Source organism: Leptodactylus fuscus, chromosome 5, assembly GCF_031893055.1.
Source record: "Leptodactylus fuscus isolate aLepFus1 chromosome 5, aLepFus1.hap2, whole genome shotgun sequence".
In the NCBI taxonomy this organism is placed as follows: domain Eukaryota; kingdom Metazoa; phylum Chordata; class Amphibia; order Anura; family Leptodactylidae; genus Leptodactylus; species Leptodactylus fuscus.
Window position 1 is genome coordinate 146,352,495 of NC_134269.1, and position 27,095 is coordinate 146,379,589.

Below are 27,095 nucleotides of genomic sequence, written 5' to 3' on the forward strand. Positions count from 1 at the left end.
TGATCCTCAGTATTATTTAAAAGGATTCTCCAGTCAAATAGTCCCAAGAAGCTATGTGCTAAAAGTGCTGGGGACCGTCAGGTACTTTACATATATTTACTCTAAGCAGTCTGTCTATCTCTTGATCTATCTATAGATACTTCTTGTATGTCACATTGTCAAATGCCCATAAATGTAGTGCCATCAGAAGTATTTTGATGAACAGTAATGCAAAGTGAAAAGAGCACATAAGCCAGTTATTTATTGATGTTCCCATGGATGTAGTATGAACACAATTGGTTTTATTTCCAAAATGGCAATTATCTTCACGTCTATTATATTTTCATTAGGTTTTCATTTGTAGGAATTGGCTGACTCGAACAACAGCTATATTTTTACACAACTTATAAAAACCTTGATGAAATCGGTTATCTAGAGCAGGCAGGAGCCTACATTGGACTGCTGAAGTGTTCTGCAAAGACGCCAGGACAATATATTAATTATTGTACACTTAAATGCTTCTCAATTCCGTAACATTGAAACCGCATGTGGAACAAAATGCAGTTTCTGTAGAAATGCATGCTATCTTACAGACATTATATACTGTATGTGTGAACCCAGTCATGCAAACTAAGTGCAGATTAGGGATAGAGTTCTACCACCACAAATTTAAAAGGGAATCTTTACTTCTCGGTCAGGTCTGATGTAATAAACATTACAAAGACTTTGATCTGCAAGCCAGGAGAAGCCTTTTATGTAGCAGAAGAAAGGAACAAAAGTAATACAAAAAGCTAATGTGTTCAGCTCTGCAACCAGAGACGAAAAATATGGAATAAAAATGTTCATGGTCCATTTTATCAGTTTTAATCCTAAAGAACACAGGGGAAAATGGATGCTGGAAGGCATTTCCATACATAATATATTCTAACTTATAACCATCTTTAAAATGGCTGAACCAATAACCTTTTATTACGGAAACATTATTGGAATAAAGGCTACAAAAAGCAAGAATGGAATTAAGCCAAACCCCCTCCTTAAAGAATGTGGACATTGTGAAGCTTGATACGCAAGATTTCAATCTTTAGCCTTTTCTAGAACCTGTCAATTTCAGTGCATTATATGGTTCAATGTTATGGTCCCACTCGAGTAGGAATATTTAAGTTGTGTCCATTGATTCCAGGTTGGCGGATGAAGTATCTTTCTGAATACTTTCAAATATTGCAGCAAGTTCGGGATTGGAACTGATCTGAGATTGGAATTCACTCATTAAAGGACTCTTTTCTGCTTCGGGAATGGTTAAAAGTGCTGCCACAGCTCTCATTGCTGAGCGCTTTAGTTCATCTTGCTTCTCAAATTCTTGTTTAACAGAGTTTGCCTTTACCTGCAGATTAACAAAATTCAAGATTTAGGGAAGTTGTTTAACATAAGATAATGTCCCTGTGTAGTGATGGAATAAGTTACAAGCCACACCTTTATGGCCCATATAAAAAGGACAGTAATGTAAGCTTCCAAAGAAGAGTGTGTACCCCTCTTACTACACATCACAGGTACACATCACCCATTGTGGAGGTTACTTTTATGCACTTAAGAGCCGGAATGGCTCGAAACCTGGGCGAGCGCTGGTTTTTTTGCCTGTTCCTTCGAGGGGGCCGGTCCACGTTTGCTGTTACCCCTCTGTCAGCTTTAAAAGGGTACTCCCATCGCAGAATTTAGGGCTATATCCACAGAACATGCCATACACACTTGCTAGATGTAGGTTACACATCCATAAAGGTGGAGATGAGAATACCCCTTTAAGTGGTTACTGCTTTACTTACAGTTCACAACAGTATATAACATAACAACCTAGAAATGCTCTCTATAGGGGATCCATATAAACACACATCCCAACCATATCAGATTATGTAAAGACATCAAATTTTGTCATGTTCTTTCTATGCATAGAAGCCTGCAGCAAGAGGTATACTATCTATCTATCTATGCAGCATATAAAATTGCAGGCAGGCATGTGTATATATATATTTTTTAAATGTAAACGGAACAGCAAAGAACTCAATTTAATTGCCCATACACAAAGGGAAGGGGTGCTATATTAAAATATTCCCAATCCTTTCTTCTCTCATGAGAGATAAGATACAGCCAAAAAAATTCTACAGCTTAGGTCCCGCTCTGTCAAAGGAACAATTTTTAGGTGTATGGAATTTATTACCAAGGAAAGTACCACAGGTTTTAATAATACCATTTCAAACAGCAGAACTAGTAAGGAAAACAAAACCTGTCCTATAATACAGTATAAGTGAATGTACAGGGACATTAACATACCTTAGTGGTACAGGTGGCACGCAATGGCTCTACCAATCTATCCAACCTCTGCAATACAGCACTTGGACATAAGGTAGACAATCGCACCAACATTAAAAATGTCAGCATCTATACAAGAGAAAAAAAAACAAAAAAAAACCATTAGAATATTTTAATAGTGCTTTTTAGAATAATTAATGTACAGGGGAGATACTAGCTGTAGTAACGTTACCTTAATGTCATAATGATCCTTTAAGCCATCTTCCACGTGGTTTAAGAATTCAAAGATGTCTAGTCTATCCAGACAGCTGTCAAGAAGAGTGTACATACACTCAAAGGCTGCTTTCCGGATGTCTAGCCCATCATCGACAGTGTGTTTGAAAGGACCCATTTCCACCTGAAATAAATATATGTGAAATGCACTGAAAACACAGACTGGAAACCAATTGCAGAAAACTCAAGACATCCTTTACCAACCTCTCTTATCAGTTCTTTTCTGACTTTTGTTTCATTATAAAGATGAGGAAGCACAGAATCAAGTAAATCTCGAATTAATGATGGCTTGTTGTGTGCAGCCGAATTAAAGGTCACTAGGGCTACTCGTCTCACGTTTAAGTCCGGATCCTCCAACGTCTTCAAGAAGTCACCTGTTATGGAGAAAGAAAAAAAAATTTAACAGGATCAATTTTCCTCAAAATAAAACACTTGCCTGTTCAAGGCTATGGGAAAGAGCACAGCAACTTTATTAAAAAAAATAAATAAAAAAATGGAGCTTGTCCTTTTCTTGCAGTTTTTCACTGAAGAATTTGTCTTTTGAAGTCACTGGTATGGGAAGAGCAAGTGGAGCTCACTAAAACACTGTGAGCTCTCCAAAGAGCTGATCAGCAGATGTTGGATTTTACTTATCTAAAATTGAGGTCTATCCTAACGTTAGGCCATCAATGTCATAGTCCTAAAAAAAACAACAACCTTTAAACGTGTATGTTATTGTGATCAATATAGGAAGGAGTGTATGAAGGGCAAGACTACGCTTAAATACCAGAACTGACGTGGAAAATACTATAACTGCAATTTCATGAAACTGCGGGCAAAACAGATACATATTACAATTGCAGTAAATGGAAATACCTAATCACATGAACACTCTGAACTATACAGATATTACGGTTATCAGTAGGTTAAGCTTACCAATACAATTTTTCAGTAGTGGATCAATGGGCTGAGGATGATCAGAAATTGTGAACTTAACAGCTGTTACTACAGAGCTTCGTGCATATGAAGAACCTAAAAAGTGTCAGAAAAAATAAATATATAAATTAGAAATCTGCTAATGACAAACTTAAAGAGGACCTTTCACCATATCCGGGCACATGCAGTTCTATATACTGCCAGAAAGCTGACAGTGCGCTGAATTCAGCGCACTGTCGGCTTTCCCGATCTGTGCCCGGTGTGAAGAGCTTACGGCCCGGTACCGTAGCTCTTCTATGGTCAGAAGGGCGTTTCTGACCATTAGCCAGAGACGTCCTTCTGCCTCGCGGCGCCAATCGCGCTGTGCTGTGGAGCGGGGAGGAACGCCCCCTCCCTCTGCTCACACAGCTTGTCCGTAGACTAGCATTATCAGGAGGGGAGGGGGCGTTCCTCCCCGCTCCACAGCACAGCGCGATTGGCGCCGCGAGGCAGAAGGACGTCTCTGGCTAATGGTCAGAAACGCCCTTCTGACTGTAAAGCGCTACGGTACCGGGACCGATAGCGCTTTACACCGGGCACGGATCGGGAAAGCCGACAGTGCGCTGAATTCAGCGCACTGTCAGCTTTCTGGCAGTATATAAAACTGCATGTGCCCAGATATGGTGAAAGGTCCTCTTTAAGCTCAATAAAACACAACATGCATTAAGGCATAATTACATAGGTTTGGGTGCTACACGTCACGCGACCAAAACATTGTCATGTATCCCTCACTCATGTCAGCGAACAGCATTATATTGAGACCCTTAAGGGTCGCAATATGACTCCATTCACTAACATGACTGTAAGAGTTGCAGGGCGACAGTGATCTTTGGTCATGCGACTAGAGACTCAGGCAAAGTCAGTGTGTGGCCGTAGGCTTACATGAAAAACAAATTCTGGTTACTTTTTTATATCCTTATGCTTTAAAAATACAAAGGACAGATTGTGCGTATGGCCATATCCAGTGCAAATCATTTGAGCCTTACTGAAAAGTACAACTGAGGATAAGGGATTACCAATTCTGATAATCACAATGTAATAACTTACTATAGGGAGTTTTAAAGGGGTATTCCCATATCTTTCTAGGTTATGCCATCCCCCAGTGATCCAGAGAATATAGACATGGCAGTAGCGATTTTACACTGCGTCACCTTCACACAAGAACTCCTATCCACTGGCTATGCAGGTAAATAATGCAGCTAAACCCATATTTGACCACTCACAACAAACCAATAAATATATTAACATGATTGATTCTGAATCAATATCCCTTATATAGTGATAAGTTATACACATACCTGCAGCCAAGTATCCTTTGAGTCGTGGTAAGAGAGTCTCTGGATCGATCAATGTCAGCTTGCCCAAGCACTCGGCAACAACATTCCTGGTTCCTTCCTCAGCACATTCAGAGTGTTTAAGTAGTAAAGCCCAGATGTTTTCTACATATGGCTTAAGGCCCACTACTGATGCAGAGCTTATTATTTCCTTTAAGGAATGAAGTAGAAGGTATTGCCTTTTGGGCTGACTAGTTATCTCTTGTAAGACAAATGGCAGATACTCTGGTAGGTTGCCTACACTGATACTTCCAAGTGCATAAGATGCTGCAGATTTTACTTCTTCGCTAGGTGAGGAAAATGCTTCTAGTATAACAGATTTTAACTCTAGCTGTCCACTGAGATCAATGTGATGTCCAACTTCACCTAAAGAAAGCAAAGCCAACAGACGAATTGAATCTGTAGACCTAGAGTTCTTTACGTCTTGAATGAACTGACCAACGACAGCTGGTCCTTCCTTTGGACATGCCCGGGTAAGTGCCGCTACGCATTTGGCAATAGAATAGTAGGACTGCTTGTGGGTGAGAGCGGTACTCTGGGCATATACTGGGCCTGTTAGCATCCGCAGCAAATCCATATAGCCCAAACTCACAGTTGATGTCACGACTAAGGCTTGGAAAAACTCTAACATTGCACTAAGAGCACCTCCTTGAAGTAAAGGGGACCTCACAAGCCCAATGAGTTCATTAAGGATAGATCCACTAATCTTTGACAGAGAGGATGGGTAAACTTTAGCTAATGTTGTCAGAAAGCTTATTGCCATCTGAGATACATGCATGTCACTTTCACTAATAAGAGGTGGAAGCTCATCCAGCACTGCGTCAATCATTGCTGCAGTCAGGCTGTCACTATAATTTTTTATCAAGATATCTAGGGCAGAAAGAGTGCCAAGTTTAAGTGCTCTCTGGTTCTTCCGAAGAAATGAGGCAAGGATGGGCACTCCTTCTCCCAAGATTGGTCTCAGATCTATCTTCAATGGCGATCCGGCTATTAATGTTAGAGCTTTCACAGTAGTCAAACGGGTGATCTCATTCTTCAGTCTCTCAAGGAAAATTTGAAGTGTACTAGGGAGATCACTTCCTAAATTATCACCGAGACTACATATGATTTGACCCATGCAGGAGATTGCACGTTCCTTTACTTCTTGATCAATATCTGCTGCCTTCAACCTCTTGATTGTACATGTAAACAGATCTTTTATGTATGGGGTTGCATCGAAGGAAGAAGGCTGATCCAGTGGTCTAATGACTTTCACAAGCTGCTGAGTAACTAAGAGGGCTTCAGATGTGATTTTGTAAAACGGATCTCCAACACAGATCACTACAGGTGCCACCAAAGCCTGAACATGTGGGTGGAAGACTTGAGGAGAATGATTGCAAAGGATTACATATAAACATGACAGAGCATCTATCTTCAGGTTAGAAGAACTTGACTTGTCATTTAATGAAAAGATAATTCCTGCAACAAAAAGAAAAAAAAAAAAAAATTATGATCCTTAGAAAAACACTCATTCCACAGAGATCGACTGAAGGTTTTTTATATCTGGATTTGCAAGCAGACAATACATAGAATATTACTATAACACCACTATTGAGGTGATCAGTAAATCTCATCCACACACTGCAAAAACATTCAGTGAAAATTGACTAGGAGACATTTTCAACCATGTCTAGGGTAAACTTTGCAGCAAACCCTCCACAATTATTAAAAAAAATCTGCAGGACACACACATAGCTTGTGTTGCAGATTCATTGTGGATTCTGCTACATATTTGCAGCAAAATCTGATGCAAACTATTAGTCCATATGGAAGTACCCTTAAGGTTACTAGGCCGCGCTAGTACATATCGGAAATTGTCACTTACCTGGTACAAGAACAGGAATATGTTGTGTCAAAGCCCCAGGCAGCACATTGACCAATTCTGTCAGCATATTAAAACAACACTGCCTTGTCTTCACACTCTTCTCCTTCATCTGTTTATGCAGTGCTTTTACAATATTGGGTACCTACAGACACAAAGGAATTATAGCCAATTTATATAAGACCAAAAGCTCATACAGCCAGTAATGGTGAAATACTGCCTAAATTAATTTTCATTTAAGCTCAGTAGGACAAATGACATTGACATAATTGTAAGGCTAGTTTCATATCTGCACTTACAGGCTTAAATATCAGCTTGATCACAACTAAGATGGGTTCACATCTGTGACAGTGTTCCCTCCGACAGTTTCAGTTCTGAAGCTGCAGACATCTGATGGACACTCAGTGGATCCAATTATAGTCAATAGGATCGGCCGCTGTCCGTGTGTAACCGCTAAAACTGCAGTATAGCTCTCCATTGTTTGAGTCCCCTGGTGGGCCCAAATGATGGAGAGACTGGTACTTACAGAAATAAAAATGCTACCTATAAGTTATACTTTGTAAGATTGCAAAAGAAAAGTTTAAACTCCCCCCCTCCCCCCCAAAAAAAAAATAAATTAAAAACCACACAACACCATGCAATGCTCCTTAGTGCCCCCCGCACGGTATAATGGCACATTAGGAAATATGTTTTCTTGTGCATCTGATATTCAGACATCTTTTTGTCTGAAAAATACAGTAAATACTCAGACCTTTACTTAATGGTGAACCCCGGTCAACGGACCTTTAATAAAAGTTGAGTACCCCTGCACTAGACATATTGCCATCAATCATTGAGTAGGTCTGCCCATTGGATTTTTAAGTCCAAATGAACAAACATATAGAAGGAAGAAAAAAAAATTTAAGTTATGCATAATTTTTCAAGTGACAAGTGACCGAATTCCTGTTGCACCAACATTCATAGTTTTAAACTACTGCCTATGGCCTTTGATGCACCAACTCGTGAGTAAGTCCTCCAGCTTGTCTTTGGAGTTACAGCGAAGTCAAGTGAGTAAGAATCTGTAGCAGGAATGGAGAACGAGGCACAAGATTTCTGGCTTCTTGGCAACAGTTTGAAAAGATAAGAATTAACACAACAGAAATGCGCCCCTTTAAAACCATCCATCTCTGGATGTAATAAGACTAACGTATTTTCATTAATGAAAGCCGGCACAGCTTTTGAGAACGGTAAGATACAAGTGTTTTCTGGAGAGACAACTTCTTTATAGAACTATTTAATTTAATTTCAGTTATATACAAAAGCCCTGTATTACAGAAAATAAGTAGCAGATAAAGACACCAACCTGGCTCTGCAGCATTGTCAATGGAGTCTCTCCCTGCTCCATTGCATCTGGGTCACAAAGCCAGCTTTGTACAGGCCTGGTCTGTTTCAGGAGTGATAGATATGCATGAAACACATCAGCCTTAACATTCTCTTCACGTTCTTTGAACCTGGCTATCAATGCCGGAGAGACTGTCTTGTAGAATTCTGGCAGCATCTCATGGCGTGTGCTGACCACGGCATCCAAGCACTTAGCAGCTGCACGTCGCACCTTCCAGCTCATATCATCATCATCACTGTACTCATCATCGCTACCTACAGTCACAGAGCAACATTATCACTTTACACTTTTTCTGAATAAGATTTACAATAATTGTTCTAATGTCAAATACAAAACCAAATTTACTCATAAAAAAAATGCATGAAATGTGGCGTGACTTCATTGATACTTTGTAACTGCATTAATATTTAATAATACTATTTTAATGATTAGATAATCAATAGAAACAAGAATAGTCAGCAGTGTCCTGACTACAGTGATGGTCCAACACAAACTTTATTCAATCCAGTCCCTTTTTTTTTTTTTTAAATATAAACACGGCTTATATAGCAAAAATTATTTCCAGTAAATATCCATTTTAAAAGGGGTTGTCTGATCATTAAGCCCTTTATATTGCAGATCACAAGAGCCATCAGCTCCTCCCCTAGGTTCCCCCAACAGCAGCTTGTAATAAAAGGATAGCTTTGGTAGGTTAGAACAAGCAGAATGTAGAGCCCCATATTGACTAGGGTTGTATTTAGCCCCTTGAACAAACTATTACCAGAATTCAATCCCATTTACATACAGTACTGCCTTTTCAACAATTGTTTAAGACAGAGCACAATACCTTGATCATCATCGTCTGCACCATCAGCATCCATCGCATTTTCATCTTCGTCTTCATCATCATAGTTGTAATTGGGATCATAAGTCAAGTATTTAAGACAGATATTTATAATAGTGGATACATGTGGATATACTTCCTTGGGGCATCTGTAAGAAAGATTAAGGCTGTATGTCATTGTGCTTTCAGTAGTGCAGGCTCTTTTGTAAATACCCCATTAGAAAATAATGAAAAAGAAGGACATTTTATATGCCTGATATGAGCCATAACATATACAATGCAAGGCACTGAGGACCGAGAATCTGAACAGATGTGCCAATTTATTTACAAAGAAACTCCAGACAAAACTGATAAACTACTCCTAATGCAGAGTATCCCAGTCACTGCAGGCCCTGCACAAGGCATAACAGTATCTGGTATTCTAAGAACACCTCCATTAAAGGGATCGTGCCATCAATGTAAATGCAATACGCAACTAAGCATAACATTTAGGTTGGACACAGGATTTCTTTTCTAGTGTTTCTCCAATTGCTTCTCCCTCATTGCCTGGAGTCTATTTCACAAGGTTTACCCAGTTATAGTAATGTAATACTGCTGTCTACGCAGGACAAGCTCTGTGAGAAACAGAATGAAAAATGTGCAACCTAAATCATATCTCTGCTTCTTTCATCGAGGATACAGCAGAAACTGTAATGTACTGTACTGGTCAAGCATGAGTCATGTAGTTTTAAAAGAAAAATAAATAAATAAATAAAATAGGAGGCATCTGAGGGAGATTTTAGCAGGTTCTGGCTCCTCCACAAAAAGAATACAAAACACTGATACGTGGTCAAAAGAGCAACCAGAAAATACATTAAAACTTACCGTCTAACAAATGATTCGAAAGCCTGAATGCAGTATTCTCTCAGCTCATCATCATCAACATTACAGAATTTAACCACAAGAGGAATTATTTTCTCCAAATATTCACCTACAATGGGAAAATTATGTTTAGATATTGATATAGTAAAAGAACTGCAGATTGTGCCAATGTTACGTGCTTTGACTTACCAATCCTATGACCTGCTTGCCTACTGATAGCAGCAATGCACTGGATATAGGTCCTAGTGGTAGACATTGAATCATTTTTAGAAAGCTCAGTCAAAAGGTGCTCAATGAGATCAATGAATACAATGTTCCCGCAACTCATAACCAGGTGTCCAAGTGCAATGATAGTTCTTTTCCTTACAGCCAGTCTTGGGCTTGTTAATTGTGGAAGCAAACAGCTCAAAATTGAAGGATGGAAATTAACAAGCAGCCCACCCTGTCTGAAGAAAGCAACAAAAATATCAACCAATTTATGCAGAAACTGCCTTCATAACCAATGTATGTCAATGTTGAAATACAGGATGCCAACTGCTTACCAAATAAAATTAAAGGAGTTATGTCAAAAAATATATTTCTTTTCTTACTCATAGTATAGAGAATACATTTGTGATTCATGGGGTCTGACCTCTGAGGTAGGGGAATAATGGGCAGGAGTGGGTTACGCAGGCATACCCCCATTCCATTCACTTCAGTGAGAATGCCACAGATAGACAAGTGCTGTACTACAGCCATCTTCGGCACTCCCATAGAAGAGAATAGAGCAGCGGTGAGATGAGCCCAATTGGGAGGGGGGGAATTATTTGCCTTTAACCACCACCGCTATATTCACAATGAGAAAAACACCCTCCATCTTCAGGATCAGTGGGAGTGTCAGTGGTAAAAGTAACTCAATCAGCAATTTATCTTCTATTTTATGGCTAAATAATATTTTTGGGATAATCCCTTTAAACAGGTGTCCACTGATTTAATCCAACCAAACCACAGTCTAATGCAAAAGGTTACCTGCTAAGCATATCAGCCATGATGTCCAAGGCCTCCAGCTGGACAGATACATCCTCCTGCTTTGCAATAGCACTTGTGAGACGTCCAGTAATTTTTTTGCAAACATTTGCAGCCAGAGCAGATCCTATTGGAAAAAAAAAAAAAAACACAGACACTTGAACTTTGTCTGATATATTGTCATAGAATAAATAAAATTAAATACAAATTTAGCAAAAATGGATTAAACAGAATTTTTGCAGGACAGATACATGTGAAACCAGGCATTACTCAATCAGATTATAACATGTACTTGGTTACTGGCATAACAGTGAACGTTAAACCATCAGTTTTTATAGCTGGATTGTGATTGTTAGACCTGCAGAAATATGTCTGTATTATGTATCATACTTTAAGACTGATTGTAGGTCTTATTTAGGTGCCACTGAATAAATGTTTAAGTTGTACGATTTTAGGCGATATCTAAGAGTAGGGCTGTGAAATCAATATTAATTCAATTAAATTTTCTATTTCAAAGAATTGTGAATTCGCTGTTAGATCTGCCCTTGAGTCTATTATATTCTATGTAGGCTTTGTCTATCCTGCTGCAAACTATAAAAGACAAGAGTCTTCACTGTAGTCAGTAGTTGCGTGGTAGGATAAGAAAGCCGGCATCAAATATATTTAACTCCTTCTCCCAAAGCCAAATCACTGAACTTTAGTTCCTTTGAAAAGGATTTGTCACCAAGTACAGAATACTTCATGCCATGCATCATTTAATTCTCGCTGTGCCCCTGATCAGCTCGGCATTTTTATTTTTCAAATCTGTCTACGCATTCAAAAGATATGGCACCTTGGAAGATTAAAAGTAAAATAGCTCTTAACCACCCATTTTCTAAGAGAAAAATAAAAGGTTACCACCCACTTGGTGATTAAGAGCTATTTTACATATAATCCTCCAGGGAACTATATCTTTTGAATGGGTAGAAAGATGTGAAAAATAGAAACGCCAAGCTGATCGGGGCACAGCGAGAATCAAATTATGTATAATTCAGTATTTTGTACTTTGTGGCAAGTCCTCTTAAGCAAAAACATGAAAATAAGGATTAAAGGGGTATTCCTATAACTCTTGTTCTGCAACCTGCAGGCTCTCTTCACTTCCTGGATTTCTCGGCACATTGGTGGGCGGGGTTTCACTTCCTCTGCTATCTATGTTTGCAGTCAGTAATGAGGGATTGGTTGTAAATGCATTACTACAGTATGAAGCTGATGTAGCAGAGCTGGATTTAAGTCAGCTTGCATTACATACAGAGGTAACAGACTCCCTATCTCAGCCCTTACCAGCCAAATTCAATTAAACCAGCTGATAAGTGGAAAAGCTGAAGAAAACAGCACAGTAATCCCGGAGCTCTCACCTCCCCTATCTGAGGAGCTCCGTTGCTTGTCAGACATACACAGCTCAGAGCTGCTCCCAGCACTCAGACCCTCCCTCCCCCCCCCCTGAGAGCAGGCAGCTAAGTCACTTGGGAACTGAGCAGATAAGCCCAGTGGCCATAGAAACGCAGTGTCAACAATGAAGTGAATAAATTAAGATAGCGGCCAAATAAAGCAGTTTTGATAAAGCAATGTATTTAGGAAAAGCCTTAAATCCACATAAACTAGCAGTAAAGATAGGATGAATTTCATGAGACAACCCCTTTAAAATTGAGAATTGTCCATAAAACTTAAAATCAAACACAACATATATGTGGTAACTTTAGTTTGAGCTGGGGGGCGATTTTGACTAGAAATAAAATTCGATTTTTCTAATTTATCTGAGGAATTCTCAGTTTTCATCTCAATTTGATTGTTTTTACTTAAAAATTTAAAATCGTTCATTAACCTGGCACGGGGACAAGGAGGTGAATATATTTGATGTAGCTTCCTTGTCCTACCACCAAAATTTTGACTAGAGTGAAGAACCTGCTTATTATAGCTTGCAACAGGAGCTAGAAAAACCTGCATGACTATACCAGACACTGGAGCAGGGCTAACTTCACTTTTACCATTCTGAAATTTTTACGATGTTGAATTAATTGATCAATTAATGCCCAGCCCTAGTTCAAGCACATAGATGTTATTGCTTTGCAATATCAATTCCTGACTGTTTTCAATATCTGTTTGCCATCACTCAGTTGGAAATTGTGGCTTTTTTAGGCTAAGGCCCCACGGGACATCCCACAGCAATAAACAATGGGAATGCATTGCGGTTCTTCCCACAGCGCTTTAAACAGAAAGTTCGCTGAATTTTTCTCCATGGACTTTCTGTTGCAATTATACCTATAGGGAAACCGCTTACATTTCTGTAGGTATAATTGACATGCTGCGATTTCAAAAACTGCAACAGTTGTGGAAATCGAGGCATGTCTGCACAGCGTTTTTTACCGCAAGGTGCGAATAAGATTCACTAGAATCCCATCCACTTTACCTGTACTGTAAAATGCTGCAGATTTTCCCACGGCGTTTTTATCCCATGGGGCCCCGGCCTTAAGTTGATAAAGACGCCAGAGTCATGCGATGGTAACAGGTCCGTGGCTTGTTATGGTACATACATTAGTTCACGATAGTGAAAACTGTGGAACTGATAAAGAAAATACTAGATTGCCTGCCATTTTTTTTTTCTCAGGTCTCTCTCCTTGGCTGCTTTCTAGCTTGGCAAAGAGCCGTGATCTGTGACTACAGTTTAGTTAGAGTGCTTAGAGTTAGAGTGCTTAGTCTGTCACATACTCTCTCAGGAGGCTGCACAAAAAAAAAAAAAAAAAATTAGATGAATTGTGTGTTTCTGATAACTCAGGCACTCTTGTAGTCTCTTTCCTATTCTAGCAGACCATATAATACAAACAATACCATTATCCAAGGAAATCACTAACTTACCACTAGAAGCTGGGGGAAGCTCTCCAATGACAGTTTTCAGTCCAATACTAGATATATCGCGTAGCTGCTCCTTGTCAGACAACATATTAGTGCAGAGAGTGTCCACAATGGTCTCAACTTGATATTCTTTTACTTTACTTACTAGAGGACCAAGGCTATAACAAGAACAAAAATTTAGCACATTATTAGCTCTTCTCTCTAAAAGGAATGGTAAAAATCACACAACATAAAAAATAAACAGATTGAAGAAATCCAAGAGCTAGGATGATGAAGAATCTGCTCCCAAAGCTGGTCCTAGTCAAGGTTGTGAAATTAGGAAGAAAAAAAAGTTACCAGCTCCCACTTCACAATAAAAGGATTATTTATTACTAGGTTCGCACTAATGTCAGCTGTCCTTTGTTCTGGTCCACCAGAGGACTACAAGAACTGGCAAGACCACCACTAAAATAGTTACCGTATTTTTCGGACTATAAGACGCACCTAGGTTTTAGAGGAAGAAAATAGGGAAAAAAAATTTTGAAGCAAAAAATGGTAAAATATTTAATATATGGGAGTTGTAGTTTTGCAACAGCTGCAAGGCCACATTGACAGGTGACCCTGCAGCTGTACGGGGATGTATAGGGCGTTTTTTTTGCGGGGCCAGCTGTACTTTTTAGTTATACCATTTTGGGGGATATCGCTTAGATCACCTTGTATTGAAAAAAAAAAAAAACAGGAGGCGATTTAGAACTTTTATTTATTTCATATTTTTAAAGCTTTTTTTTTTTTTTTTTTACACTATTTTATTCCCCCCCCCCCCCCCCCCTCGGGGCTTGAACCTGCGGTCACTTGATCGCAAGTCCCATAGACGGCAATACAACTGTATTGCCGTCTATGGGACATTCTGTCTATTAGTATTACGGCTGGTCATAGAGACCAGCCGTAATACTAATATAGCCGTGACAGGCCTGGGAGCCTCATTAGGCTCCCGGCTGTCACCCGAACAGGTCGGCTCCTGCGATATCGCCGCGCAGGAGCCGGCCTGCAACTTTACAGGTACGGGGCCGGTGGGGACCGGCCCCGGGGTAGAAGGGGCCACGGATACTGACCCGGCATCCGCTGTACTAGAGAGGCGGATGCCGGTGAGGGATAGACGCCGGGGCCTGAGACATCGCTACGATCCTCTGCCCTTCATGAAGCCAGCGGCGGGGGCACGGAGGAGCGGAATAGCATCACTCCTGCAGCTGCTGGCATCATGCAGGGAATAGAAGCGCAGCGATGTCTCAGGCCCCGGCACCTGTAATGGCGTCTATCACTTGCCGGCTTCCGCCTCTCTATTACAGCGGATGCCAGGCGCCACCTTCAGACTATAAGACGCACCCTTCTTTTCCCCAAAAATTTTGGGGAAAAAAAGTGCGTCTTATAGTCCGAAAAATAAGGTACATACAGAAGCCGACGGACCACATTAACTAACTATAATTTATAAACAGAGTGGCAGATGAAAAATCAAGACTTATTTTTCTACAGACAGACATCGCGATGCCAAGCCGACACAAATGTGAATGTAGTCTTAGTTATAAGCTATGGATGAAGGCTTCTTTAGAACTCAGTTGCTTTATAAGGGCATATAGGGCTGATGGCCTAGTTTCACATTGATAGACATAACTTACCATTTCACAGCTAGATTTTGGACTTCACCATTCTTATCTTCCAAAAGTTTTAAAATCATCTTTACAACTTTCCGCTCACTATCATCGTCCAGTTTAATGGAGTCCTTCTGCAGCTCCGTCATTAAGTCATTAGTTGCCATAAATCTATAAAGGAAAAGAGGGAGAAGAAAAACAAAAAATTAGGAAGAGGATGTAAAGATATTACGCTGGGTTCACACCAGCGTTCGATCTCCGTTATCAGGTTTCCGTCTTCTGCATGCAGAACACGGAAACCGGTCATGCAGAGTCCGGCCGTGAGCACCGGTGAGCGTTTTATGCTTTCCGTGGCGAGACAGTGTATATATATTAAAAAAAAAAAAAAAAAACTGGTCACAGTACTGCATGTCCGACTGTGTCCGGTTTAAAAAAAAACTGTTTCGCCGTGGAGAGCATAAAACGCTCACCGGCGCTCACGGCCGGACACTTTTCAAACCTATTCAAGTTCCCTGTTTTGTGCAGGAAACTGAAACCTGCAGAATGGAGTGCCGGGCGCAGATATGAACGAGCCCTTAGATGTACTACATCTCCCAAATACTGTATATTTTTAGATCACTTTTCCTTAGATGCTTTACGAGCAGGCAGGCTCTTTCTGATGTTTTCTGTCACTTAGGAGCCATTTCCCGTTGGCTACACAGCCCGTAAGTACTATGCCAAGGGCAGAGTGCCAAACAAGTCACCTCACCTCTTTAAGCTGTTTCACAGAAACACATCAACCTGTCAAGTATGTATTGCATCTCTGCAGATACAATTTAGTAAGACTGAGATGGCTCTGAAAATGTACAAAGCGTCTACAGGCAGAGAAAAGCAAAGCTACAAGATGAGGTTCTTAAGGGGGTACTCCACCTGCCTTCTCCTAATTCTCTCCCCAGTGACTAATGGCCACTGTAACTGCATGTATACATGGCTGCAGGAGGTGAAGGTAGCACTCCCTGCATGTACAGCAGAGTCTTATTAGTTAGGCCCTGTTCACATCCACCCTCTTCATATTAATAAAACAAATGTAATATGAACAGACAATTATGCTCTATCACCCAATGGTACTTTGTACCATTTGGACTAACAGAGCTGCCTCCACAACAAGCCACCGATTGTAATGGTAGATCCGCTTTAAATAGATCTCAAAAGTAAATCTCCCAACACTAGATGAAAGAAGTATCGTCAGGTCAGCCATCATATGCTAATGGAGATCCTTCCTCCCAACCGCGGTCAGGCTGTATAATCAACATCAGGCTAAGCGAAGATCACTCCGCACAGAGAACTAAATGATCCCGAGTCTCTTTTCTTTTTCGTAGGTATGACTCCTAGTATCTTTTCTATCTGCTATGAGCTTGTGTTCTTGTAATATATTACTGTATTATCCATGCTGCTGTAACACACTGAATTTCCCCATAGTGAGACTATAAAGGATTATCTTATCTAATCTTATACTTTTGTACATATTTACATTCTATACCATTTATCTACATTTACTATATTAGTTTTTCAATAATACACCTTTCCATTGATGGCACAGAAGTTCTCCTACAGAGCCGAAAAGTGACCAATCATAAGCAAGTACTGCTTCCACTAGAAGCAGCTAACTACCTGTCCATGTGTACGGAGTGTGAAGCATGGATGGTAGCATGGTGCCGGACGTTGCAGACGCTGTCCTTGTTCCTCCCACCTTATTGCTCCCACTACAGGGACAGACAACCTGCTGCACAGCACTTACTACTAGTCCAGGATGCCAGTTCTGACATCACATTTCAGTGCACAACCAACTCTGCTAAAAGGGGCAAATGACCATTTAAAGAGGCGCAAAAGGTTTGCACAGGGGTGGAATTTATTGGGAAGCCTCTTTTGGGTGGCTGGGGAGGGTCTCTTCGTTATCCCAATGATGCCATTTATAATGAAGTAACCAGCCATGACGTCGTACATGCAGGTTGTAGTTCTACACACATTTCTCAGAAGTCATGCTAAAAACACATTTATGTGGGCCAGTTTATACCATATACAGGAGGAATCTCTGAACAGAACAGTCTCTGTCCAAGTTAATTCCAGAAAATAGTTAACTATGTGTATGCAACACCATCTTCCAGGAGCAAATACATCTATGGGCTCTTGGGCCGGTCTGAAAACTTGAGATCATCCTTCACCTCTGTGTTCACAGCTCAGGGCCCGTCCCATGACAGGAGTATTGCATGCTTCACTGAGCAAGGCCCGCTTCTACACTCTAAGCTATGGAGAGTGCTGCATACATCTACATAGATTTCCATAGCCATGCACCATAGGGAATGATAGAAAAGGGCATTTAGCATTTTATCTAAAACCTGAAATATCAGATGCATGTAGACACAGCACAAGGCAGCTTTTCCTACATAAAATCAGAGCTCCATCTGTCAGATCACAAAACCTGGAAAGACTAACAATATGCGATAGCCAGAACTTTGTGCAGAAGCAATAGAGTAGGGCAAACCTTTACTATATGAGCCAATGTGCTCAGTGGTAGCCAACAGCTCTGCTTCTGAAACAGAGGTCAAATAACTCTTAAAGGCTGAGTTCACACAGAGTTTTTTGGTCATGAAAGCGACTCAAATTCCTCCTCCAATAAACGCCTCACCATACAGGAGGAGAAATTTGAGTCAGTTTCCTGATCAAATTCCTGACCAAAAAACTCAGTGTGAACTCAGCCAAAGGGGAGCACTTTAAAAGGGCCTGGGGCTAAGACACCCACTAATCACTAAAATAAAGACAGAACTCTATCATCCCTTGGATCTCATAGGTTCTCTTCTGAAAGTGTGTTAAATTTATAAAGCCCTGCACTCGGACAATTCTAATTTCATATGGAATTGGATTTCACAACCTTTGTCTGCTCAAAAACATGCAACATGTATTACCACTTACTATACTATTGTAAAGAAGGTAAGAAAATGGGCAGGGTTGTGTCAAGTTGATGTACTGTATGTCAGATTTAGTCAGTCTATATCCAGCAAGGAGTAGTGCAGAAAGTAACTCAGGACTTGTACATGCTCCAAGTGTATGAAACACTGCGCAGCATCAAGTGGGGCTCAGCGCAATAAATCTGTATGAACTTGCTGACATTGATCATTCCCATTACCTTCTATCCATGCCATCCTGTCTCACACTGCCATTGGCAGTCTCATATTTCAATAGACAGGTTACATGGCATCTTTTCACATACTGATATATATCAGTCTGCTGATGAATCAGCCTTCATGCAGACTGAACATTTTCTATAGGACAGGTTATCAAATAGGTATCCCAGTTTTCATGACTTAAGTTGTGTAGAGGACAAAATATCAAGTCCAAAAAAGCCAACAGTCCACAGTACATGCCACTCATGGGATCCAATACCCCTTAGAACAACATTAGCATAGGGTTTCAGTCTAAAGCAAACCTTTTTAAAGGTGATTAAAAGTATATATCCATATTTCAATCCATAAGAACAAATTATGATAAAAATACATGAACCTCAAGCATCTGCTTTTGAACCCCCACAAGCCATAACAAAACGAACAGGTCTTCTCAGGATAGTCACAAAGCTACAAGAGTCTGGTAGTGCTAGATTCCTTCTTACATGTGGCCACACCTAGACTGCAGACCGGCCCTTGCACAGCCAAACTTCTGTCCTTACGATGGTACTCCTTCAGTTGAGTTTATTCACCCTAACTGCTCACTATAGCACCGAACCTACGCGTTTTGTCACCTATTCCGCGACTCAACAGGGCACCGTGTGCAAAGAAGAAGACATCAGATCCCAAAGGGCTCAATAGTCAACTATGGGGCTATGTCTGCTTAACAGATACTAATGCCTTTCTCCCTTGCTTTATCCACACTGGTGAAGAGCTCCTCAAAGATTTAGTGACCACTACCCAAAATAAATTAAAAAAAAAAAAAAAAAAAAAAAAAGGAAACTTTTGGATCTGCCATTGGAATCCAGCAGTCTCTCGCAGCTCCATGAGGATCTTGGTAAAACCTGTCCAGTGTTGTTATGGTTTGTAGAAGTCCAAAGACGGATGCTTGAGGATGTCCAATTTTTATGGCAATTTGTTGTTGGATTGAAATATGGACATACATTTGAAGGGTGATGCTTAAAAGTTATGTTTTAGACTGATACCCTATGGATATCATACACAAACTGAGCACCAGTCATGTGACCCCTGATAATTCTCCAGAAAACAGGTTAAAGGGAGTCTGTCAGCACCAAAATCATTATTAAACCACAACTTTATAGTGCTTAAGAGTGGTGAGCACAATGCTATAATTTGGTAGTAGAATGGCTGCTTGATTTTGCCAAGTGTGAATCAGGAGCATGTTTTGGGATGGTCCGAGCATTCCAGCAAGATCTTCCTCTTGTTCAATAACCCTCCCAACAAAGGATCCAATTACGACAGTGTTGTTGGAATAGGCATTTCGCTAGGATGAAGCAATGTGAACAAAACCAGGTGGCCCTCAGTATATGGAGCTTTGAACAAGCTGGAATGCCTCCATGTTGGAATGCTGAGGTAGGTGGTGGCCAATCATTATTTGTGACTTCCCATCATGACGGTGGTGTACAGTATTGAATAGGGAGTCTACATGGTGCAAAACAACTGGGTCACCAGTGTGTTTACGTAATGTCAGATGGTTTTGTGACATACCCTCAGAGTGTTATACAGAAGATACTACAGAAACTGGAACCCACAGGATCACTGATCCCTTCACATGGTGGTGGCTGTCGAGAAGGTCACAAGACACAATGGTGGCAAGCAATATTGTCTGGACCAGTTGCCTATGAAACCTCAGACACCTAACACAAAAGGAGTTCAAAACTTGTTTGAAGCCCCCCATACCGAGGAGCACATTGCACATAGTTTAGCTCAGATTGCTCCATCCTAGAAAGAACTATTACAGGATCTCTTTCGAGTGGATCTCCCTAAGGTAGCTAAATATACTATCAATGTACAGGTGCAAGAGATAACTATACAAAGGAGGACCTGGCACCACACACCACTCCATTCATTTCCATGCAAGCGCAGAAGATAGCCAAAGTAAAGCACCCCGCTACCTCCAGCCCTCCCATTGAAATGGATGAAATGGTCAGAGCACTGACCGACCACCGCTACGTTCAGAATGAAGGACAAAAGTCGCGCCATGTGACATTAATCAATACTGTAATATACTTTATTAACAGATTGTGTCTCCTTGGAATTGACTTCTGCTCCTTTTGTGTTCTTTGCCTTTTTTTCTCACTGAAGTGCAGGTGTAGACCCCCTCTAAAGCAGGGATCTCTCACATAGTGCAATGCTTTTGGTGTCATTTGAAAGATCAGAATATAACAAAAAGATTTTTTTTTTCTGTATTATTCCCAGAAATTAAATCAGTTGGAATTGGGATCGGATGCATATCAATATGCAAATCTCAACTTGCACACCAGTGACAGCAAGTGCCAACCTTTGTACATTTTTGGCACATAAGAGTTTTCTGTGGAAAGTGATGCATCACTTTGGCCATTTTGATCAAAGACTGAGCAGGTTGGAAAATGGACATAGTAGGGCAAGGATCTTTCAGCCCAACAGATTTATACAGCTCATGCCAGAAAACTAGCATGAAATATACCTAAAATCTATGCCACGCGGCACCAGAATTGTTGAGATACTGGAGAGATTAATTCGAGCACATCTGCCACCAGGACTCCCTATACTCACTATATTAAGACAAGCACAATATGCCCCCCCATTATCTTGAAAAGGAAAGACATTGCTATCCAAGCAGCACAGAGTAAGGCTGAACAGGCTTCCTTTTGACCTGTCAATCCTTATTTATCCTCTCGATCCAATAGGGCAGGGGTCAGCAACCTTCGGCACTCCAGCTGCTGTGAAGCTACTACTACAACGTGTATGCTAGGAGTTGTAGTTTCACAACAGCTGGAGTGCCGAAGGTTGCTGACCCCTGCACTAAAGGCAAGGAAAGACATGTCAGGCACCTGGGACATGGCCACAATGTGGTGAAAAAAACAAAAACACATATGGCTTTGCAAGCTGCTGTAGTTTTCTAATAGAAATCTATTCAAAAGACCTATTTCTTGTGACAGCCACACAGTTTAGGGTGCCCTTAGGTTACATTTACATGTTCAAGGCTTTGCATCTAGTTTTTGGATAATAAGGAGAGAGGAAGTTTAAGTGACAGGTGTTACACCTCCTTTAGTTTTCAATCCATTTTAAAAATTGCCTGCAAGAACATGAACATGTAAAGACTAGAGATGAGCGAACACTAAAATGTTCGAGGTTCGAAATTCGATTCGAACAGCCGCTCACTGTTCGAGTGTTCGAATGGGTTTCGAACCCCATTATAGTCTATGGGGAACATAAACTCGTTAAGGGGGAAACCCAAATTCGTGTCTGGAGGGTCACCAAGTCCACTATGACACCCCAGGAAATGATACCAACACCCTGGAATGACACTGGGACAGCAGGGAAAGCATGTCTGGGGGCATAAAAGTCACTTTATTTCATGGAAATCCCTGTCAGTTTGCGATTTTCGCAAGCTAACTTTTCCCCATAGAAATGCATTGGCCAGTGCTGATTGGCCAGAGTACGGAACTCGACCAATCAGCGCTGGCTCTGCTGGAGGAGGCGGAGTCTAAGATCGCTCCACACCAGTCTCCATTCAGGTCCGACCTTAGACTCCGCCTCCTCCGGCAGAGCCAGCGCTGATTGGCCGAAGGCTGGCCAATGCATTCCTATGCGAATGCAGAGACTTAGCAGTGCTGAGTCAGTTTTGCTCAACTACACATCTGATGCACACTCGGCACTGCTACATCAGATGTAGCAATCTGATGTAGCAGAGCCGAGGGTGCACTAGAACCCCTGTGCAAACTCAGTTCACGCTAATAGAATGCATTGGCCAGCGCTGATTGGCCAATGCATTCTATTAGCCCGATGAAGTAGAGCTGAATGTGTGTGCTAAGCACACACATTCAGCTCTACTTCATCGGGCTAATAGAATGCATTGGCCAGCGCTGATTGGCCAGAGTACGGAACTCGACCAATTAGCGCTGGTTCTGCTGGAGGAGGCGGAGTCTAAGATCGCTCCACACCAGTCTCCATTCAGGTCCGACCTTAGACTCCGCCTCCTCCAGCAGAGCCAGCGCTGATTGGCCGAATTCCGTACTCTGGCCAATCAGCACTGGCTAATGCATTGTATTGGCGTGATGAAGCAGTGCTGAATGTGTGTGCTTAGCACACACATTCAGCTCTACTTCATCGGGCTAATAGAATGCATTGGCCAATCAGCGCTGGCCAATGCATTCTATTAGCTTGATGAAGCAGAGTGTGCACAAGGGTTCAAGCGCACCCTCGGCTCTGATGTAGCAGAGCCGAGGGTGCACAAGGGTTCAAGCGCACCCTCGGCTCTGATGTAGCAGAGCCGAGGCTGCACAAGGGTTCAAGCGCACCCTCGGCTCTGATGTAGCAGAGCCGAGGGTGCACAAGGGTTCAAGTGCACCCTCGGCTCTGCTACATCAGAGCCGAGGGTGCGCTTGAACCCTTGTGCACACTCTGCTTCATCAAGCTAATAGAATGCATTGGCCAGCGCTGATTGGCCAATGCATTCTATTAGCCCGATGAAGTAGAGCTGAATGTGTGTGCTAAGCACACACATTCAGCACTGCTTCATCACGCCAATACAATGCATTAGCCAGTGCTGATTGGCCAGAGTACGGAATTCGGCCAATCAGCGCTGGCTCTGCTGGAGGAGGCGGAGTCTAAGGTCGGACCTGAATGGAGACTGGTGTGGAGCGATCTTAGACTCCGCCTCCTCCAGCAGAGCCAGCGCTGATTGGTCGAGTTCCGTACTCTGGCCAATCAGCGCTGGCCAATGCATCCCTATGGGAAAAAGTTTCTCTCACAAAAATCACAATTACACACCCGATAGAGCCTCAAACAGTTATTTTTAATAACATTCCTACCTAAATAAAGGTTATCCCTAGCTATCCCTGCCTGTACAGCTATCCCTGTCTCATAGTCACAAAGTTCACATTCTCATATGACCCGGATTTGAAATCCACTATTCGTCTAAAATGGAGGTCACCTGATTTCGGCAGCCAATGACTTTTTCCAATTTTTTTCAATGCCCCTGGTGTCGTAGTTCCTGTCCCACCTCCCCTGCGCTGTTATTGGTGCAAAAAAGGCGCCAGGGAAGGTGGGAGGGGAATCGAATTTTGGCGCACTTTACCACGCGGTGTTCGATTCGATTCGAACATGGCGAACACCCTGATATCCGATCGAACATGTGTTCGATAGAACACTGTTCGCTCATCTCTAGTAAAGACCCTATACATAGTGCATCTGTGCTGTATCCACTATGCTTCAATTGCCAGGATACAGCTGTACCATTAAAGTAACAGCAACAGCCCAAGTGCAGCCCAATAAATAGCGGGCACATGCGACTGTCACTTAACTGCTGTCTGCATCTGAACTTGGCAAGGAAAAACCAGGTGTATGGCCGCAGCCAGTCACACAACATAAGGGTAACCTTAGTGGGTAAATCTGAAAAACTGGGAAGTTAAAGGGAATCTGTATCTGTAGTATGAAGATCAGTATCAAACTAATGACAGTGCCTTGTAGAGCTGCTTCTACACTTTCCAAAGATGCCTTTCTTATTCTGCATTGCAGCTTCATTTTCTCATGTCTCATTCTTATTCAAATTAAGTGAAAATAACTAGGGGAATGTCCCCTCCTGCCAGAGCATTGCTCTTTGCTCTAGATAACCGACCATAGCTACAGAAAAAGTGTGACATGTCACTAAGCTATGGGGAGAGGGGTGGGTAGCAGTAAGGGGTGGTTATCTAGATTGGCTGCAGCCAGGTCTTTGCTGTCCAAAAAAACACCCCCAAAGCCCTTTCCAGCTAGTTTTTACAAAGATTATACTCTGATTTTCATGAAAATGGTGCTGCAATGCGGAATAAGAAAGGCATCTTTGGAAAATGTAGAAGCCGGCATATCAGGTACTGTCATTAGTTTGATACCTGCTGACAGACTCCCTTTATGCTGTTAAAAATGATTAGATAAGCACTGAATAGCCATGCAAGTATAGTATAGTGCCTCCAGGTGATACTACTGTTGTCAGCGGGGCTATCACTAGGAGGCACTATACGTTTTAAGTGTATGGCTATTCAGTGCTTCTATATATCTACTGTAAGCCCTGATATATAATAGCAACTCAATGATATACTGAAGTTGCAATATAGCAAGAATATTTCCTGAGAGATTGTACCAGCTGAGAGTGGGATGTTGGTCATAGCTACAAAAAGAGTTATAGCAGTCCGTTCTCATGGCCATACATAGCTAAATATATATGCGGCTGGGCATGTGGCATTATCTAGCCATTTTTAAGGGCCGTATACTCTTGGCAGCACAATGTACAAGTTACACTAAATACAGAAGCACTTTATGAATTTGTTGTCACACTGGGTGGGGGCCCCTTGTATTTATAGGACTCTACATTTAGGCTAAGGCCCCACATTGCAGGGGGGGTTTTTTTGTTGCAGTTTTTGTTGTGTTTTTTTGGAGCCAAAGCCAATGGCTACAAAAGGAATGTTAATGGGGCAACACGGTGGCTCAGTGATTAGCACTACAGCCTTGCAGCACTGGAGTCCTGGGTTCAAATCCTGCCAGAGACAACATCTGCAATGAGTTTGTATGTTCTCCCCGTGTTTGCATGGATTTCCTCCCATAATCCAAAGACATACTGATAGGGAAAAATGTACATTGTAAGCCCTATATGGAGCTCCCAATCTACATATAAAAAATATAATTATATTACACGGCTCCCCGCTTCACTCTCGGTGCCAAAATCCGCCCCCCATGTGAACGAGCCCTTAGGCTGAGGCCCCACGTTGAGTTAACGCAGTTTATTCTGTTGTGGTTTTTATTGGGCCAAAGCCAGGACTGGATTGAGCAGACGGTAGAAGAGCTTCCTATACATTATATATAATTAATTACTGTTTTGTTTGTTTCTCAGCGCTTTAATTCAGCACCAAATTCCTCACCATTTTCCTTTGTGTGAATGGACACTAAAGGGGGTTTTCCGAGTAAAAAAAAATAAAACTCCTCCTTTCTCACTGGGTTACACCCCCACCCTGTCTAAGCTACCCTGCCCACTGTTAGCTCTTCTCATGTAACTAAGCTCACCCCATCACATCATACTTAGGGGGTGTTCACACTTGCGCCTGCTGTCCACTCAGGACCCTATTTCCTGGAGAAACCTTATAGCGGACAGCTTGCTGACTAAGTTTCTTTTGAATGGGTTTTTAAAGTAAACCACCGATATCTGTATGCAGCCTCTCCGCCTGGAAACTGTTTTTGGCACGGACAAAAAGTCGGACATACAGAATTTTGCATCCGTGCAAAAAAAAAAAACTACCCCAGGGACATGGGTAATTTTCTGCTCATTTGCATAGGGAAAACAGAATACAGCGTCACTGGAGAGTTTTTGGACAGCACAGGGGGTGCCCGCTGTGCTGTATGAGCAAATGGGAACGCCCCCTGTGCTGTCACAATTCATTTATATATGGAAGGAGGAAGAAATTCCTCAGGAACGGTGGCGCGGATCAGAAAAAGATAGGTAGGAGAAGAATAACCTCTCAGGGCTTTTCCAACGTGTACTTAGTTAAAGGGATTCTAGTGATAGAATCCCTTTAACAGAGGCATTGACAGTTCTGTCAGCTGAACATGAGTATGGCAATAGACATGAGAATTTCTAACAATCTGATTTCTACAGCATCCAGTCTACACCTGAAATGTCACCTCTTGGCATCCAAAGACTGGGCACTAAGCATCCTGCCACCCCTCATTGGTGCTGCTGTATGCTTCATGCACCTCACCTGTGTCATTTCCTAAGGCACCCTTGTCACCTTATATGGCACAGGATTGTCACCAGGGCAGGTTAGGATCATGCTGAGATGATTCCACTTGGCCCCTCAGGCAGTGCTTGGCTGCAGCAGACAGTAGGGCCGCCATCACTGCAGCACTATGAGCAGTGGGCACCACAGAGGATGTGACAGCTGAGTGTAGGGGGATTGTATAAGCTAACAGGCTCCTGAGCACAAACCCTGCAGTCTGATATGTGCTAGCTGCTACCTATGCAGGGGCCCAGTACACAAGCCTGCGAGGTCACATAGACATCCAGGGGGAGAGCTGAGCGCTAAGCACGGGTCTGGCAGCCGCCTGCCCATTCACCAGCAGTAGCAGCGGCCAGGCCTATGACACTGGGCCCAGTGACACGGCGCTCAGTACACGCTGCCCCGAGCCGCGGCCTAGTATGAGCGCCTGGCAGTGACAGGCCGCACCCCCGTCCTGAGCCCCGGGTGCTGCTTCTCCCGCCGCCCCCGGCCTGCAGGTGACAGGAGTCCGCACGGCGCGGCCCTCACCTGAAGTCCTTGTCGCTGGACGTCATTTTCTCCAGCAGGTTGGAGATGTGGTACGAGGCGCTCGCCATGTTGCCGCTACCTCCGGTGACGACGCTGGTAAATACTCCCCTACCGGGGCCCCGTATCTGGAATACCCCCGGTCCAGCCGCAGACAAGGCTCGTTGCAGCGGCAGCAGTCGAGAAGAGGGACGGGCGCGTCCACGATGCTGTATTCGCAGGCCGCCTGCCCCGTGTACGTGAGCGTCCCCGTCTGTCCCCGCCCAGATCCGCTCCCACAAAGCCTAGACCTAGCCGGCTGATAACAGCGAGGCCTCCGGGGAGGGAGGAAAGAAG

The 27,095-nt window shown here is 42.3% G+C and overlaps 1 protein-coding gene across 1 annotated transcript; it reads right to left on the bottom strand.

The window, feature by feature from the left end:
• Positions 1-704: 704 nt before the first annotated feature.
• On the bottom strand, positions 705-27,095 carry CAND1 (cullin associated and neddylation dissociated 1). Its single transcript, XM_075274403.1, has 15 exons — positions 26,763-27,095; positions 15,314-15,457; positions 13,665-13,819; positions 10,776-10,899; positions 9,957-10,213; positions 9,771-9,876; positions 8,910-9,055; positions 8,045-8,337; positions 6,706-6,847; positions 4,806-6,299; positions 3,469-3,564; positions 2,758-2,927; positions 2,513-2,677; positions 2,302-2,409; positions 705-1,360 (listed from the first exon to the last, which is right to left on the bottom strand). The coding sequence occupies exons 1-15, from the start codon at positions 26,828-26,830 to the stop codon at positions 1,136-1,138; spliced, it is 3,693 nt and encodes a 1,230-aa protein (XP_075130504.1). The 5' UTR covers positions 26,831-27,095; the 3' UTR covers positions 705-1,135.